The sequence below is a fragment of the Tiliqua scincoides genome, chromosome 8 (assembly GCF_035046505.1).
Source record: "Tiliqua scincoides isolate rTilSci1 chromosome 8, rTilSci1.hap2, whole genome shotgun sequence".
Taxonomy (NCBI): Eukaryota; Metazoa; Chordata; class Lepidosauria; order Squamata; family Scincidae; genus Tiliqua; species Tiliqua scincoides.
The window spans coordinates 51,250,151-51,268,349 of record NC_089828.1 but is presented as its reverse complement, the minus strand read 5'-3'; the positions used below and the strand labels follow the sequence as shown (position 1 = coordinate 51,268,349).

The 18,199-nt window shown below is 45.4% G+C and overlaps 1 protein-coding gene across 3 annotated transcripts in view; it reads right to left on the bottom strand.

Moving 5' to 3' along the window:
- Positions 1–10,803: 10,803 nt before the first annotated feature.
- The window catches only part of USP32 (ubiquitin specific peptidase 32), a 142,893-nt gene continuing 135,497 nt past the window's right edge, over positions 10,804–18,199 (bottom strand). For all 3 annotated transcript variants that reach the window (XM_066635933.1, XM_066635934.1, XM_066635935.1), the window contains exons 32-34: positions 17,543–17,976; positions 16,448–16,540; positions 10,804–14,649 (exon numbers count right to left, since the gene is read on the bottom strand). In XM_066635933.1, coding sequence (XP_066492030.1) covers positions 14,476–14,649; positions 16,448–16,540; positions 17,543–17,976 — 701 coding nt within the window. In that variant the 3' untranslated portion in view covers positions 10,804–14,475. The remainder of the gene's footprint in view (positions 14,650–16,447; positions 16,541–17,542; positions 17,977–18,199) is intronic.

Below are 18,199 nucleotides of genomic sequence, written 5' to 3'. Positions count from 1 at the left end.
ATATTCATTTATGTAAATTTATTCAAATTCTAAATGTAAATTCTTTTTTTTCCCCAGCCCCCGACACAGTGTCAGAGAGATGATGTGACCCTCCTACCAAAAAGTTTGGACACCCCTGAGTTAGATTGATGTGAAATTAAAACCACGGTTCCACACAATATAGCCAGCTAGCACTGTATTATGAGATGGCCAAGGTCCTTCTCTACAGTCTACTCAAATGTCATTTCCTATGCTAACTTGTCTCCTGTTTGTAGGTCCACCCAGTTTAAATGCTTCCCGGCTCAGCACAGCTGAATTGTCCCTGAATTTATACACTGAGGCAGGTTTTGTTTCTTATACATGCATACATACTTGCACACATCTGTTAAAATACTAGTTTTGTTCCATTTGTTTTCCTCTTCCCTTATTTTGTTTTATTCTGTTTTTTTCTATTTCTTTTATGGTGAAATAGCAGGGACCAAACATTGACTAAATAAGAGGCAATTAGGGGGAAAGCAGCGCTGATTCTCCCAGCCTGGGCAGCAATAAAATGGGTTGAAACTTAATCTTTTCCCTAAAGAGAAAACATTCAATTTAAGAGCTCTCCTTGAAAGCCCTAATATAGGCTATGCTTGTTCACACTAGACCAGGGCGTCAAACTGTTTTCAAACAGAGGGTGGAATAGCATTCCTCATGCTTGCTAAGGACTGGATGTCATTAGGCAGGAAGTGATGTCATTAAACAGGTCATAACCAAAAATAAGCACTTTTCCTTACTTAGGAACTCAGTAGCTGCAAATGGCAAGAGAAAATACACAAATCTTGACCATATTTCAAGATATGGGAAAGCTCCATTTTCATGTTGGCTGCCCTTTCAGCAGTAACCCTTTAGCACTGTAAGTTCAGCAGCTGAGAACCTGATAAAAAGCTTCTGTGGGCCACATCCGGCCCCCTGGCCTTAATGTTTGACACCCCTACACTAGACAGCCTAGTGCAACAACTGCATCTATAGCCTCAAAATCTCCAGAAGTCAGGCCTGAAACACGGGAGGGCAATGCACTAAATACTGTAATGCAACAACATAATACGGATGCATGATAAAAAGTAAGTGAAAAAGGATGGATGTTGCAGAGAAAAAGGCAAGTGTTGAAGAAGCCTAAGACAAAGAGAGAGGGGAAACAGGAAAAGCAGAAAGAAGGGGGGGAGGAAACAGATAAATGTTAGAAAAAACTAGAAGTGGGTCAGGCATTCCAGGGATGAAACCAGGGTCCTGAGTCCGACAATGCTGAATATAAATGGTCTAGCAGTTCCCAAACATTTCAGCACTGCAACCCACCTCATCCTCTACAGTGGGACGCAACGCTCCTGGTGATGGCAGAGGAAGCCCAAGGGAGCCTCTGGAGGGCTCCTCCAGGTTGCGCCAGGCTGCACTCTGTTGGCCAGACCCACTCCATTGGCCTCTGCAGCTCTCAGAAGCCACTTTTGGAAGCAAACTGGGTGGCTTCAGAGGTTTCTGAGGGGCCATTCTAAGGCCGACATACTGGGTTTGCAGCCCAGCCTGACCCAGAGGAGCTCTCTGGAGGCTCCCATTAAGCCAACTTCCAGAATGGCTCCTATTTGGAGCCACTTGGGAGCAACTGTGGGTGGGTGGGGTGGGAGGGAGGGACCAATCCATGATTTTCTTTGCATGGGGTCATGACCCACAGTTTGGGAACTCCTGATGTAGAAAACCTCACAGGTTCTCATTCAAACTTGTTTGAAATGTCATCACAAGACTTTCCTGTCAGAGACGTCACCATACAATTCCAGTAACACAACCAATCACATGTTCTGTCTACCCTAAACCATAAATGTAAAAAGCCAAAGAACAACACTACACGATTGAGAAACAGAATGACCCTGATGCTTGCTTTCTGAATCAAAATCCCTAACAGTTTTCTCCCCTGCCTTTCAATGAAATAAACAGCCTTTGGGACAGATGAATCAAAGAGGGGGACATGAGAGAACACTGTGGACACCTAAGCCAACAATGAACCACCACTGTTGATGTTGGACGTGCGCCTGTCTCCTGACAAGGCAACAAACACACACGCATGTTTAGATTTCAGTCCCCCCATCTGAAGAGCCCAGCTTCCGGATGCGGGCTGGTAGTTTATTTTATGAGCAATAAATTTCCTGTCCTAGTCTATTCAAATGGTGCCAATCACAATCTTCGGTGTTTAGGCTGCACACATTTGTTGGGCCTTGTTTCCTTTGGGTGTTTCCCCTGAAGGATTTCCACACCCATACACAAGGTGAAAAAGGCGGGCTTCCACGTGCACACGCAAGGGTGTACAGCCTCTGGATTTGTCAGTCAGGCAAATATTAGAGACACCGCAAGCCTCCTTCCCTTTCAAAGGTGCTTGGACAGGATTGTGTCTCTGCAACTTCTCACAAGCACCTAACAAGTAATGGAGTGTGTAGATGTATATATACATACACCCGACACAGCGCACATCCACACATATGCACTAGCATTTCAATGAAAACAGTCAACAAAAGTAAGCTGAAATTTAATTTTCCAAGTATTTCTGTTTTCTGTAAATCTTACGTAAGTAAAGGGTTCAGTACAGAAACTCCAAAAGACTCACTTGATCGGCTGGGTTCAGCCTTTCGAATAACTCAGTAGGCAAGTCCCTGGCCAGATCACCCTGGATTCCACCCTGGCGCAACTACCATCACAGCAGTGACAGTGGGGTGGGGGCAAAATCCCTGGGGCCCGGGATTCCAGGGGACCCAGGCCATGAGAGAACTATACAGCGCAAAACAAATTTCTTACAAAATAAATAAAGGGGAGGGGCTATTGGGCACCAGGCCCAATGCCAGCTCTCAGTGACCCTGCCTCACAGTGGTCTTCCAAGGACAAACAGAGAGAAGGAAAAGTCATCTTCAGTACATTGGCCTCAGCAATGTTGATGACATGTGCAATATTGACAGCATTAATTAATAACACAATATACTCTGGCCACTGCATGCAGCATGCACTTTCCTCATCCTTCAGCAATAGCTTCCATCAGGACTGGTTGGGGGAAATTAGACCTCTTGCCTCAGACCCAATGCCAGCTCTCAGCAGCCCTGGCTTCCACTTACCAAACAGTTGGACTCTGCCTTCACCCAACATGCTTTCTTTTTAGGCTTTGCCTCTGCTCTTCTCCCTCCAAAGTCGGCTCAAGAGGTGGATTCCGGCTTGCTGCAGGCCCCAGGTGTGTCCAGCACCTGGTAGATTTCATGAGCTTTTAGGTTAATTGACCAGAATATGTAGTGGGCATTTTCCAGTCCCCCAAATCCAGGTAACCTAATTTACCTATGATGCCAAGTGTTTGCTAATTATGAAAATCAAGTGGTGGGTATTCCTTCCATGAGTAGCAAAGAGTCTTTCAACTGAAGTCAACCAAGAGCCCTTACTGCTGCCAAATCCAGCATAGCTTGGGTTTAGTAAGCCCAAGTTCTAATTAAGCCCAGGGTTGCAGCTGCTCCAGAACCTGGCATGCTACAGTTGCTGGGAAAATATGGAATGGACCCCAATCATGGCACAAGCAAAAGGGAAAGAGCAGGATGTCACTGCATCCCTGAAAGGAACTAGAGATGTCCTATACTTCCAGGCTCACTTTGGAAGCCATTGGCGTGGAGCTGTGATTTCACCCCAGGATGGAAGTGGTGTCCATAGTGATCAATGGAAAAATCCAGGATTATAGTGTAGCTGTAACTGGACAAGATAGCAGCAAAATAGAACCATGTTCATTCTCAGATCCAAGTCATATTTGGGGTGGAGGTGGGGAGAAGGTTCTGGAGTTTTTAAATGTTTAAAAGCGCAGTGCATCTGCAGTGGATCTGATCCTAAATTGCGCCTTGATTGCAACTGAGGCATGTTCTGCATGGGAGATTTTGGGCTGGAAACTCAAGCCAACCTCAGCCCCACCCCACCTCTAACCTGCAGAATAAGAAGTGGACTACATTGCAGGGCTGTCCTAAACCAATCCAAAAGGAATGTTTAAAAAATATAAACAGGCACACATTCTCCAACAAGATCAGTGATTTTCAACCAGTGTGCTGTGGCAAATTAGGGTGCCGCAGGAATCTGGAGCACAGCGGATGAAAATTGCTGAAAAACACTTCTGGATTCTGTTTTTAGGGAAACTTTCTGTAGTAACTAATTGTCTCACTAGAGCCAGTGGAGGGAGAGGGACAGAGAATTCATTACTACAGACAGTTGCTCTAGAAACAGAGCAGCAGAACTCAGAAGAGTCTCATGGAAGCCGGAAGTGACATCATAAGAGGCAAAGATAAGAGTGAAGTCAGATGATGCAATTGATGAACTTCCGGACTGCAGAGCCCTGTGCTGTGTGGAGCTCAGCAAGAGAGCCACAAACCTTAGAGGGAAGACTAAGAAGGTGATCCAGTCCGCTGATCATTTTGGTTACCCTCTTCTGCACCTTTCCAGCTCTACAGTATCCTTCCTGAGATGTTTTTACAATGAAGTATATTTAGCACAAAAAGTTTCTGCTTCTCCCCCCCCATCAAGAGGCAGGTGTTTGGTTCTGACCATATAAGGCTGGTTGGGGGGGACCTCTGAGCCGTTATTCTGCAGGCAGGAGAGGAGCAGCTTCACAAGGGCTCCAAAGCAGATAAAAGGAGGTGGGGAGGCAGGACACACCCTCCTTTCTAACGCATCTCAGCTAGACGCACTTACAGATTTGAGAATTCAATCTGATTTTTTTTTTTTTGCAATAGACTAGTACCATAATCGCATTCATTTGTTTATACCCTCATAATCACATTTATTTATCATTATACTATCTCATGTTTAACCCTCAGGGTCTACTACTATTATTTCTATTAGCCAAGTAGATTTTGGTTTCTATTTGTTCATCATGTGCTCTGTTCTTTACGTCACTACGATCACTTTTTTCAATGCCTTTGCTCACAATGATTTCATTTCATTACTTGTCTTCTATTTTACAATGATAGTCATTATTTATTCTGAAAAGTTTCTATCTCACCACATTCTCAAAGAAACTCAAAGAGGTTAAGAACAGACAGCGATATTGTCCCCGATGTGGCATTTACCTGGCTGCTCTACTGTGCGGACAGAGCCATCTATCAGGTACTGGTGCTATTATGTATTGGTTTTGTATACTAAGCCCAGAGATGGTCTTCACATGCTCACAAGGACACTGTCTTCTTCAGGTTGCAGGCTTGTTGTGCCAAAGATAAGCCCAAAGAGGAGCTTGGCGCAGACAGCAACAATCGCAAAGCTTTCTGCCCTCTGATTCCCAGGACTGGGCACCTGCAGGACAAGGGGGCTCACACGGCCAGCAAGCCGAGGCCAGACTGCAGAGAGCCAGGCCCTAAGAAGGCCCAGTGCTGGTGCTCCAAGCTGAGCCTTGCCACCTTTTGTTCAACGGAGGCGGGGGCAACCCTCACACCTCCGAAGGAAGATTCCTCTGACCCTCAGCTCAGGGCACTATTGTCTTCCGTGGAATCTTTTGCTGAAATCAAGACCAGTGGAGATATATGAAGACGAGACTTTTTAGTGGTTTTTAAAAAAATGTTTTAAAGACAATGCTTTTCCGTATTTTGAATTTCAATGAATTCATTGAAATCTTGTTCCTCTTTAAGTATGCTTTTATCAAAATGGTTTTCTAAATAAAATGTATCCATTTCTTTCCCGGTTCTGAATTAAAATTGTCCATTGGGCCATCATAATTGACCATTGCAGTTCTTTTCCCGTCCAAAAGATGATTTACAACTTCCTTCCTTTACACACACACACACACACACACACACACACACACACACACACACACACACACTATACCTTTGCATTGTAGGTTTCTCTTAGGAGCTTAGCTCTCCCAGCAGAAAGGGGTTATTTTCTCTCTAGGAGAAGTCTGAACTCTAATTCAGCAACCTCAGATTCCTTCATAAAGCTGTTTCGAAAGTATACACTGTGGGCCCAGTCATGTCTTCCTGACCCCTGGCAAAATAGACTTCTAACAGCCCAATCCTATCCACACTTTCCTGGGAGTAAGTCCCATTGATTCCAATGGGACTTAAAGTGTCATGTTTAGGATTGGGCTGTAATGCAGTAAAACAAACTACATTGGAATATCTGTATTCTATCAAAAACTACGGCCAATTAACCAGAAAACTATTTACTGAATAAATTAGATTTTGTCCTGGGGGGGAAGGGGCTACAAAATCTCCTTTGACCCCAGATAACAGATGTCTTAGATATGCTCAGAGAGATCTACTACCTCCCATTCTACTTGCAGCAAACCGATGCTGGGGGAAGGGTGCTTTACTGGAAATCATTGCAGGGGGGAACCATAACCTCTTACGCTTGTGCACTAGGGTCAAGACCAAGGGAAAATAAGGCTGCATGGAGGCCGAGTTGCAAGGTAGCACAACGGTTGATGCCATTTACTACTCACATGGGGTGGACTTTAAGACAGGCACTTTACCTTACCATTACCTGTGCTGTCGTCACATTGCTAGGAGCTCCAGGGCTTTGTCATGAAACAGAGAGTTCCACATGATGGGTGCCATCACAGAGAAGGCCGTCTCATGCATCGGCCATCATTGGAAGCTTGGAAGACAATGAAGTATCCATGGCATTCCAGGAGGCAGTTCTAAGTATACGGGACAACGAGGGAGAAAGGACAAAGTCATCTGAGGGGGCAGGAATGGGGACCCTTGAATGGTTGAGAGTGGTGAAGCTGTAAGAATCAAGGTCAGGAAGAGCATAGAGGGGTATGAGAATGGGGAGATAGGAAGGATTGAGGCCATGGAAGGCTTTGAAGGTAAGGGTCAGGAATTTGTGATGGCATGAACAGGAAGCCAGTGAGGGGATTTAAGGAGGGGTGGACATGGTTTGTGCAATGGGCAAGATGAATGACCTTAGCAGGAAAATGTTGGACTGGAAGTCCAGTCCTAAAACAAAACCAATGGAAAACCAGCCGAGAGGAGGTTGCAGTATTCTGGTTGACTCTCATGCTGGACATGAGGTGGGGTTGTTGCCAATTGGGGCAGAGAGCAACGGCCAAATTGTTACAACACTGCAAAGGGACAAACAATATGATTTGGCAACAACCTGGATTTGGGGAGCAAAGGAAAATCAGAGGTAAAACCAAGATGACATGCCGGCTGGAGGCTGGATAGCAACACCGTCAATGGATATGGAGAGGGAACAAGAAGTGGAAGGCTTGAAGGGGAAACATAAGAAATTCAGTCTTGAGAGTATTGAGCTTGAGACAGTGATGAAGCCGGAATGAAATAGGCTTGGATGGAGACAGAAAGTCCTGGGGAAAACAGATTGCTCCTCTATTGCTAACATACCCGTGGTACTGATAGTCATGGGATTTGACAAGATTGCCCAGGGACAGCACGTGGCATGAGGCCAAGAACAGCCCTGAGAGATTCCAGCAGGAAGAGGAAGAGAAAAGCTTCACCCTCTGGAAACCATGACTAGATGGGAAGAGGACCAATGGAGAAATGAAGCTGAAACGTACATCATAAAGGGAGTCAGCTGTAGCGATCAGCTGTGACACAGGTGTTACCAAAAGGGCTGTTTCGTTTAGGGGAATTAGTATATTACCCTTTTTGGAAACTTCAGGATCACAGGCTAGATAACAAGACGGCGTAATGTAGAGAAAATTCCTTTTTTTTTTGCTTAAAAGGGAGACTGAGAGAAAGACAACTATCAGTACAAGATTATAGTTTTATTACAAAAGCAGAAAGGTAAACATAATGCACATTTCTTGGTTCTAGTTCTTGAATATATTGTACCTAGCTTTCATGGTGGTTGCGTGTGGAGGGTATTTGGTGCATCTGAGGAAATTAGGAAAAGGGAAATTTGTAGGGAAGGATTTAAGGGGTCCCTGGTCTGTTCTAAACCCAGTTGCTAACTAAAGATGGGGAGAGGAGGGAAAAATAGATGGGAAAGAAGGAAGGGAAAGAGCTTCAGACGCATATAGTTACCTGTCCTGAAAAGCAGTTGGATGGGGGGGGGGGTGGAGAGTCCTATGGAGCACCCTCACAATACAGATGTGTTGTCCTCCGAGGGGGGAGCCCAGAGAGAGAGCATGTGGCTCTCTTAAAAGGATTTTTTGGTGACCGAGGTGGGCTAGGGCGGAGCTGGGGGAAAACCACCACCCACCAGGGTTTTTTGGGGTGGATGTTCCTTATCAGCAGAATTCAATGTGTCTAATGGGGGACCTGGGGGACTGATTACACAATAATCAGTAAATACAGCAGCTCAGGAAGGCAATTCAAATTTGCATAGAGTACTTAAACAGTGATCAATTTAAACAATACAACAATAGGAAACACTTAAGCAATGATTTAAGATGCTAGACTTCTTCCTCCGGAGGTGCGTGTTTTGCATACACAGTGATTGGATCAGGAGACACTTTTGCATCTATCTCTTAAAACAATACAATGCATACATTGACCTACAGGGAAATAGGGGTTGTGTAATCCATGTGCTTGTGGCTTGACCAGGGTTTTTGGAAAAGTGTACCTGTGTTTTGAGGTTTGGCCTGCATGAGTTTTAGTCCATAATACATAACCAGATATAAAATCACAGCTAAAGAAAAAAGGGGATTTTCACGTAACACAGGAAGCTCCTTTTCAAGAACCAGGAAGAACCTTACGGTCTGCCATCAAATGCCAAGTTATATGAAAAGCTAGAGAACACTTACAGGCCGTCCCTTACTTAAAGAGATCCAACTTATAGATGTCCCAACTTAAGGGCAGTCAAGTCGGGCTTTTGTGCAGGTGCAGCCCATCTGCTCTGATAGCACTACTTTGTGAGGGACAGAGGAGCACTGGTTTGTAAAGGGGAGAAGAGAGAGAGACACACACACACAAACAGCATTACTAGTGTAAATTCACTAGGGGATGAACTATTACACAGGCCAACACACATTTTGCTTCCTTATACGTTACACCAATTCCTGGGTATATTTGGGGTGCCGATTCAAAAAATGGCATCCGTTTTTCCCTATCACGTCTAGTTTTGGAGATATAGTATAGCCTCATTAGTGAATGGTTCAAACAGCTTCCTCATGAGGCACCCCAAATTCATAACAAACCACCAAAAAGTTTGGGAAAAACTTTTCTGACTCTCAATTTTGTAGGTCTGTGTTAATGGAGGTGCCCTATAGTTGAGCTGCAGCCCCTATGTCTAAGTTCACACATTCCTGAGACGAAGCAAGATATAAAACATAATACAAATGGGGTGTGTGCATTTGGGTGCATGCAACTCCAAGGGTTTAAAGCCAATTGGGTAAAGAGGAGCAGTGTGAATCGGATGGCATACAGGCAATTATGTTATCTTAAAAATCAATTAACCGCCTTCCTCCCACTAATGACATCCAAAACGGTTAACAAAATATCAGTCTCATAAAAAACAATGAAAAATCAAAGACCGTTGCACCCCAAAAGCAGCAAAATAAGGGCAGCACAATGAAAGTAACAGTTAAAAGCAGTACGTAAAAGCAAACAAACGTATCCAGGAAGTCAAACCAAAGACAGATTTTGCCAGGGAAATTTCTGGTGCTGCTCTTCTCATATCAAAATGTCAAACCAGAAATTGCTCTGTACAGAGTCAGACCCTTGGGGGTCCAGCTAGCGCAGCACTATACTAGCAGTGGCTCTCCAGGGATTTTTCCGAGCCTGGCTACCTGACATCTTTTCAGCTGGCCATGTCATGGATTGAATTACGAACCTCTGTTTAATAGATTCCTCTCCTGTTCTTCAACGCATCAGAAGGCAATGCTGCCATCCGGTGGTGTGGATGGTTGCTACACCTTAGGAGGGCCAGGAAGACTCTCCCAATTGCCCACTACGATGCTTTCGCAGAGCATTTATCAAAAAAAGTTGCTCAGATCTGACTCAACTTGGACAGCGTCCATAGATGTCCCCTGGGCAACTGTCTGTACAGCTATTTGGTATTGATAGGGTTAAATGTAACTAGATAAAGCCTTTCCCTGAATACTACAGGCATCAACAAGCCTGTGTGAACAGTCCTTTTCTTTGTGACCTATGAACATCCTAAATTCACATCATAAGCTGAAGGAAAGAGCTTTGACGGACAAATAATTTCTTGATGAGTTTAGTATGATTATTCATTCTGCAAATATCTATTTTAAACTGTAAGATTAACATGTGTATTGCACTTTTATATTATTTCCTACTGGGAAATAATAATTTCACAATGAGTGGCAGGTGCAAGCCCTGGCCACCTGACTTGGGTGTCGTTCTCTACTCTGCCCCTGGATTTGGTCTGAGTGTGTGAACCGCTGGAACTGGTTTGCTCTTTGCCCTGCCGTGATCACTGGAGGGCAAGGCCAGAAGTCTCTGGGCCAGTGGTGTGATCTTCTAGAATAGACATTAGAACATAAGAACAGCCCCACTGGATCAGGCCATAGGCCCATCTAGTCCAGCTTCCTGTATCTCACAGCGGCCCACCAAATGCCCCAGGGAGCACACCAGATAACAAGATAACAATTAGGCATAGGCCGTGGAAATCTGTTCATTTGCTCTGTGGTGGAGAATCTACCTGCGGTTCTCATCCTGAGATTGAAAATAATTCAATTCAAATGTACTTGTAAGCAGCCAAAGAGGCGGTTATATAAAACACCTAAACATCAGTAACCCAGGAGTAAGGATTGAAATAACCTTACCTTTGGCATTTCGCTACCAAAATGCATTGTATCAACTTTCAGACAAACTTCCAGAAATAATTTTTGGACCAGGAACATCACACAGCCTTTGCATTCACACTATTTAATTTGGATAATATAGTTACAGATAAACAGGTTCACTTGATATACAGTTACTTGAACTTTTTTCTTGTTTTATACAGTTCATATCCCAATACATTAATACTTTTTTTTAATTATTATTTACACAGTTCTTATGTACATAGTCTTTCTAAATTCAGTGCATTGTCAATAAGTTTTATACAATAATTTACAAAGTGAATGTGGTTAACAGTTAAGTTAATAAATGTTCCTGTTAAATTTAGGAATTAATTTAATTTAAAAATTTCTTTTAATTACAACCAATGTAACAAAAGCATGACAGATTAAAATGACAAGAGTAGATCATGTTTACCTGCTGAAACAAAACAATAACAAACCTTTTGAAAGGAAATTAGATTTGAATCATTTTTTTGGGGGGGGCAGGTGTTTGCAAAGGGTGGAGGGAGTCTCAAAATGGTCCTGAACTCTTTAAGACTTGCTTTTTTCCAAGCACCATCACAGGGAAGAAGAGAGGGATGTGGAAGCAATGCATTGTGGGCACAATCTGCTCCCATCTAAGCCACAGTTATGAGGTTCAACACCAAGTGCTCAATACACAGAACCCCTCTGGAAAAGCAAAAAAATTTGGATTGGAAGTTACTTGATTTGAGGCATGGCTTCCATTAGAAGATGCAAGATCCCTGACTGCATCCAAGCCAGATGGAGTTACTGAAAGGAAAGAACCTAGTGATCTCGGGGCTGGGGTCAGATTCTGGTCCACTGTTGCAACTACGTGTGCCTCAGTTCTCTGCCACACACCAAAAGCAACATCTGATTCTGCAGTTTCATACCAGAACTGGGGTGCACAAGGCCCAGATTCACACCATCTTCCTCATCTTAAGGGGCACAGCACTGCACGACTGCAAAAACAGTCCCTTACTGAAGTGTCCTGGTCTCATGTTGCATGCGTGATGGTGAAAGAGGGTACATAACTGGCCCTTCAGCACATTTGCAACTTTGGACTCTCAGGTGTCTGAACTGGGCCTTAACATGGCAGACTTGCAGGTTTTGTGTCAAGCTGTCTAAGCCCTGCCTAAAAGGAATCTTCCAAACATTCTTAGGTCTGCAAAGATCCAGTTTCAACACAGCGATGTTTCAGCCCTGGCAAGTGTGTTGAGGAACACAACTTAAGAGTGTTGCATTAATGAACCAGAAAATGGCATAGGTTTAAAAAAACATTCAATTTGTAAAAGTCTGCAAACTCTGAAGCTCCATCAAGTAAGTGACCAGAGAACAAAACCCTCTGTTTAGATAAGCTTTGAGAGGAAAAAAAGCCACATGGACAACTAGTTAAATAAATAATGTAACTTTGGCCTACTATTTGTACAGTGGTACCAAACTTGGTTCAATGGATTGTACCACCTCAGACTGCAAATGGAGTTTCACATGACTGAATACTCCCTCACTAAAAATAAATCTCTGCACACAGAAAAGTAAGTGTTCTAGCTAGGCTTTTCACCTGACACGTTCAGTTTCTACATGCAAGAATTTTGTTTTGTATGCAGGAGTCATTAACAATGTGGGCTCCCATTTGCAGTCTGAAGTAGTACAGTCCAGGCAAAGTCTGATCAATTCAGTGAGAACTAGTCCCTTGTTCCAGTTTTCAAAATAAAGGCTCAATTTTGCTGTAACTTATTATTCAGATGCTCTCCAAAATAAAATACGTGCAACCCTGCCTTAACTACTTGCTCAAGAAAAAAGATATTTGAGAGGCTAGCTGCTTTGGAAGAGTGGGTGCTACTGCAGAATAAGATAATTTGGGAATCAGTATCTAAAAGGGTGTCAGAATTGGTTGCCTATGTGAATTTTCAGGGAAGATCCCTGGATACAAGCTAGCAGAAATATTATATTCTCTTTGCAGATCTTTCCTGACCAATGGAAATTCTGATGCAGTCTCTTGTGCATAGAATCCTCCAAAAGGGTTCTCAGAGACACCAGCTTTTTGTGGGAACTGATCACAAACTTATACGGACAACCACCAAACTTGTGGATACAGAATGATCATTTGTTTTTAGTTGCAAATCAACACCTAGGTTAACAGAGTAAGAAGTGCACGCCACGTCTCTTCCACAAGGACCTACTCCTTTTTGATCAAATATTTTGAGTTTTATCACAGTTGCCCAGACACAGATTGTCTTGCCCTTTAAATCTGAGTAGATGGAAATGAGACTCCCTCTTTCATTCCAAAATCAGTAACAGTAGTAAAATAAACTATGCTTGAGCTGTAGTTATCCTTTCCTTTTTTTTTTTTAAAGTGCAATTAAAAACAAAAACACAACAACACGCACACTGGGCATCAATGGGGGGTATTTTTTCTCTTTCTATGGGCTGGTGTTGATGTTAATGCAAGATCTCATGCTGCTCACTGCCCCCACTCCAGGGAAAATCTGATCTTATCCATGCTTCAAAGTTACACTGGTGTTGCTGCTAAACAGGTTTCCCTCCCCCCCCCCACAACCCAGATTCGAAGACGGTTTCATTTAGAGGAGGGAGGCGGTGAGGGTGGGGAGTAGCATGCAATCCAGTATCCCACTTCCAATCTCATAACCAAAGTCACAAGAATGCCAGTATTTATTTTGCACCAGCCATGAGATCTAGGAGCCAGCTTCTGTGCTATGTACAAGTTTGTTTTGCTGGGGGGGGGGGAGAAGAATGTGTGATGGCATTCTTGTGTGCCATCATTCTGTAGTGGCAGGCTGAACCTCTCACTTTGATACCAGGAAAGGTTTAGGGGCACATCCCCAACACTGAAGCCATTGGGGAGACCCCAGCTCATGTTAGACAACAGATAGTCCCCCTTAGACCTTCAGGCAGGGGGTGAATGCAGACAGTCACTCAACCCCCCCCTACCCCCGCCATGGTCTCTCAAGCACTCAAAGAGAGACTATCCTTCAAGCCATTCTAAATGCACAATGCACAGCCAAGACGCTGCAAGAGATGGAGGTTGAAAAAGCCACACTGTTCTCAAGACGATAAAGAGGCAGTCAACACTCACCAAGAGACACAAATATGAAGGCAGCAGCCAAAGGGTTGAAACATTGCAAGAAGAAATTCCCTAACCATGATGTATGACTTGTGCACAGTACATATCCCCACTTTACCATTCTCGCCACTAAAATGGAATAAAAATTCAGAAAAAGGAGGTAGAATTTCATGTCGTCTACAGACAACACTACAAGTTAATCACCTTGAAGCTGAAGAGAGCCTGAAAAGGTTATTTAGTTATTTTCCCTTTCCCAAATAGTAATTTGTGTTTTAAAAAAAACAAACCCCAAAAACTTTGACTACTATTTTAGGCCAGCTCTTATTTGGATTAATTGAAATTTAAATTTTCTTTGCCCTAGTTTGCTTACACCAAACCAGCTTACAGGCCAAACGCAAAAAGAAATCAATCCAATCAATGGGTTTGGGGCAAGTAGCGAGAGATCCAAACGGAAACAGTGCTATCTTGTGATGTCAACTACAATTTAATTAGGGGTTCTTTTTTTGTCTTTGTTTCTTCTAGTTGTGCTTCCACATCACAAGAGGAAAGTAAAAAATAAAATAAAAACATCGTCTAGCTCTTCTGCTGGGCTAAAAGTGCCTTTTGCCAAACAGGGGTGCATTTCAAGGCTATGCCCTGGCAAAGGTCCTGCAGACACTCGGCTCGCTCACTGCAGGACACAGTACTTCTTGTAGTCCGACTCAAAGTCCTCGTCCATGCTGCTTGTGTCTGCCATGTTCTTGCCGTCTATCTTTGGCAGAAATTGTGCATAGTCCACCCCCTGCTGCTCATAGAAAAGGATGTAGGCAGAGTCCGTGTCGATTTCATCAGGATGCAATTCCTGGAGGAGAAAGGAAGGATGTTTAATTTGCCGCAGCCTCCACTTTTAAAAAACCGATTGACACAGTGTAATACCGCCAACTCTTTAAGATTAACCAAGATTGCACCTAAAACTTCTTACATTCACTTCTGATCTTTATGAGAACAGCCTGGACCAAGGGGCTGCACTGACATTTTAACGGGATGCTCACAGCGCCATGCAACTGTGTGGCTGTGTAATGTCCATTCTGGGGGCTGCCTCCCCCCCCCCCGGGGTTCCCCGTCATCAACTTGCCGTCTGAGACAAAACAGAGGCAGCAGTCCAGGTCCTTTTTACACGGTTTAATCGGGTGAGTATCTTTACATTCATTAGAGTTGTTACAACACACTTCCGTTAACAAAAGTTCCTTCTCTCCTTCCACCCCTTCTCCATCGCAGGCACCCACCCGAGTTATCTTACTGGCTGAAAAAGTCCAGGGATGTCCCCGGTAACTGCGCTCAGCACCTGGAGCCTCCAGAGGTACGCCTGGGTAAGTGTTGGGGAGGGCGGCTGGGTTCCCCCCCTTCCACTTGCCCTGGCGTGCCGGGTGTGGGGGCCTCCTCCAGGGCTTGCCCTCCTCCCTGGTATGCCCTCCTCCCTGGGCTCCCACCTTGCTCTCCTGGGGGCAGCAGGAGGTGGCCTTGTTTCCTTCATGGGCCGTCCTCCCTGCTCGTCCTGCCTCCTCCTTCCTTGCCCGCCCTGCTCCTTATGAGGCTTTGCCTCAGGTGTCGGTGTCGGGAACCTGGCCGCGAGGCTCTGCCCCTCCCGGGTTCCCCCAGGCGGGGAATCCCCACCTCCCGCCGTCCAGCCCTCTCCCGCAGCAGCGGCTGGGCAAAAGCCCCTCCCGTGTGCCTTCCCTCCAGCCACTGCCACCACCAGGGCCAAGAGGCAGGTCCTCCACCTCCATTGTTGGCAGCGTCCCTGGGTGAGGGCAGGCTGCGGGGAGGGCGGGCGTCTTGCCTGGGGCTGCCGCCTGCCGAGCTGTGGGGTGCTCGCGTCTGCTCCTGCTGCTTCTCCCTGGGTAGGTCACCTCCCCCCCTCATGCGGGGGAGCCCCTCGCACCGGGCTGGGTCCCTGTGGGCGTGCCTTCCCGGTTGCAGGACGCGTCCCCGTGACAGGCTGGTACAGGAAAGATTCTTTGGGAAAATCTGTCTGGATATCTAAGGCTTAATATCAAAAGGGGCACTCACAGACCTCCATGGGACTTGCATGCTTCATCTGAGCTGTTTGAGAACATGCACCACGTGATTTGTTAAAACTTCCTCCTACAATATGCAGCTAGCATCCACTAAGCTTCTAAGCTATGACCAAGTTACAAACATGAGCCCCCCCTTGTCCCCTGCCCCGGTACCCACCTCCACCACAGCCTCAGCATGAATGTGAGGGAGTGTCTGACAACCTTTAGCTTTTAGGACACACCCAAAGAGCACTCAATCAGGCAGGTGGAGAGAGTCCAGCTGAACAGGACAAATGCCACAGTACCCAAAAAGGGCAAAAAATGTTCTGCAGCTTATTCCTGAATATTTAATCCCACCTCCTCCCTGCCCTTCCCAGATCCCTACATCGGCTGACGCAGCCTTACCTTACCTCTTTGTGTTGGCACAGAGGCTGGATGCAGTCTCCATGGGCCAGTGCGCGTCCCTGCACTGGTCCAGCCAACACAGGAGGAGGCGCAGACGTGCTTTACGGCATGTTTGCTACACCCCTGGACCAGCGCAAGGGACTTGCACCGGCCTAACTACTAGTTAGAATTGCGCCCTTAGAGGAACAAAGCAGTTACCTTACAGCTGCTGTCGTTGTAACAATACCACTTGTTGTTTGGGTTTTTGGCATAAGTGACGTAATGACCTCCGCCCATAATTCCTGAATGGCACTGGAAGAAAAAGGTAGGCCTTTGTCATCAGCCCCAGAGGTGAATTTCATCCTACCGCCGCCTACCTTTATCAACACACTTCACCCTCCATTTTAAAATTCATATTGTTATTCATAATATTCTGCCTTTCTGCTCTATTCATAGTATGATTTACCACATTGCATCTTAGCTGTTCCCAAGGGTCTTCCAAGTCACTATTTTTGTTGGATTGTTTTTAAAAACAGCTCCCTAATTATTTTTAAATGCACTCTTCCTCGATGGAGCTTAGAGTGGTACACAAGACTCAACTGCTTTTTCTTCTCATGACCACCTTGTGAAGAAGGCTAGGCTGAGGGAAGGCTAGCTAAAGGTAATCTAGGGCCCAGTCCTATTCAGAACTGATGCAAGGCATGTGCTGCGTCCTGTGCAGGGGCATGTGCTGCCTCCTGTGCAGTCCTGTGCACTGAGGCCTCCTCAACATAAAGAAATATTTGTTTCTGGAGCTGCATTGGAACTGAAAAGTTGCAAAGACCTGGGTCCCTAGTGAGCTTCATAGCTGAGTGGGAATTTGAACCTGGACCACAGTCTAACCACTAGGGCCACAGCTACTGGCAAAGCACCTGCTTTGCACGCAAAAGATTCCAGGGTCAAACCCTGCAGCATCTCCAGGTAGTGATGGGAAAGGCCCTTGCCTGAAACCTTGCAGAGCTGCTGCCAGTCAGTGTAGAACAGAATAACAATGAGCTAGAGAAACCAAAAGGTCTAAGTAGAAGGCCTCATCCTGTTTTTTGTTACTTGCCAATGAAGAGCTATTGGCATGACACAAATGTGAATGAATGCAACTGGATTTCATTTCTTTGCTGCCCTGAAGTGCTGTCCCTTTTTGATATGCTTATTCCACTCCTCTTGCAAACTGTTCCTGCACAATGGTGGTCTTCCTTCCATCAGGCTACAAAATCACAGCTTTTGGGGGGGGGGATGGCATCCTTTCCACCCAAGCACACTGAGTGTGGACACACCTACCGAAATTGCATATAGGTTGTAGATGGGATTCACACAAACTTCGCTTCTTTGGTCAACCACCATCTCCTCTTCCCCATCGCGAGTTTCGAGCTGACCGGTGATGCTGCCGCTGCTGTGACAGTTCTGCTGGCAAAGGTAGCCATTGGCCAGAGTCCTCTCCTCCTGCGTGGCACACAGTTCGCCTTGGCTCCCACCCAAAGTGTGTCCTCGACTGAAACAGTCTGCCTGGTCTGGAGTGACCTTAGGGTCCAGGTCTATACTGCTCTCTCGGTTTGCATCCAAGTTCTCTTTGCTACTTGATAGTTTGTTTTTACACAGCTGTGGGAGCCGGAGCCGTCCCTTACCCCTGCCCAAAGTCCTGGGGCTACCGGTCGGGCTCACATTTTTACTTGATGGGCAGCCAGAGGTGCACTTCCTCCCGGGCAACGGTGATGCTGAAAAGGAAGAAAGTGCAAAAGTCTCAGAAAGCCAAATGAACATCAAGTGCATTTTCAAAAAAAGCTCTACAAGGCTCTGAATGAAGAGAGCACCACAGATCGCTACAGGATCACAAAGGAAGAGAATAAGGATGCTCCTTGGAAGACCTTCCTGAGCAGGGCAGTCCTGCTGAGAGCAGGCCACCAGAGACTTAACAACTCTTCTCCATGTCCCCTCACA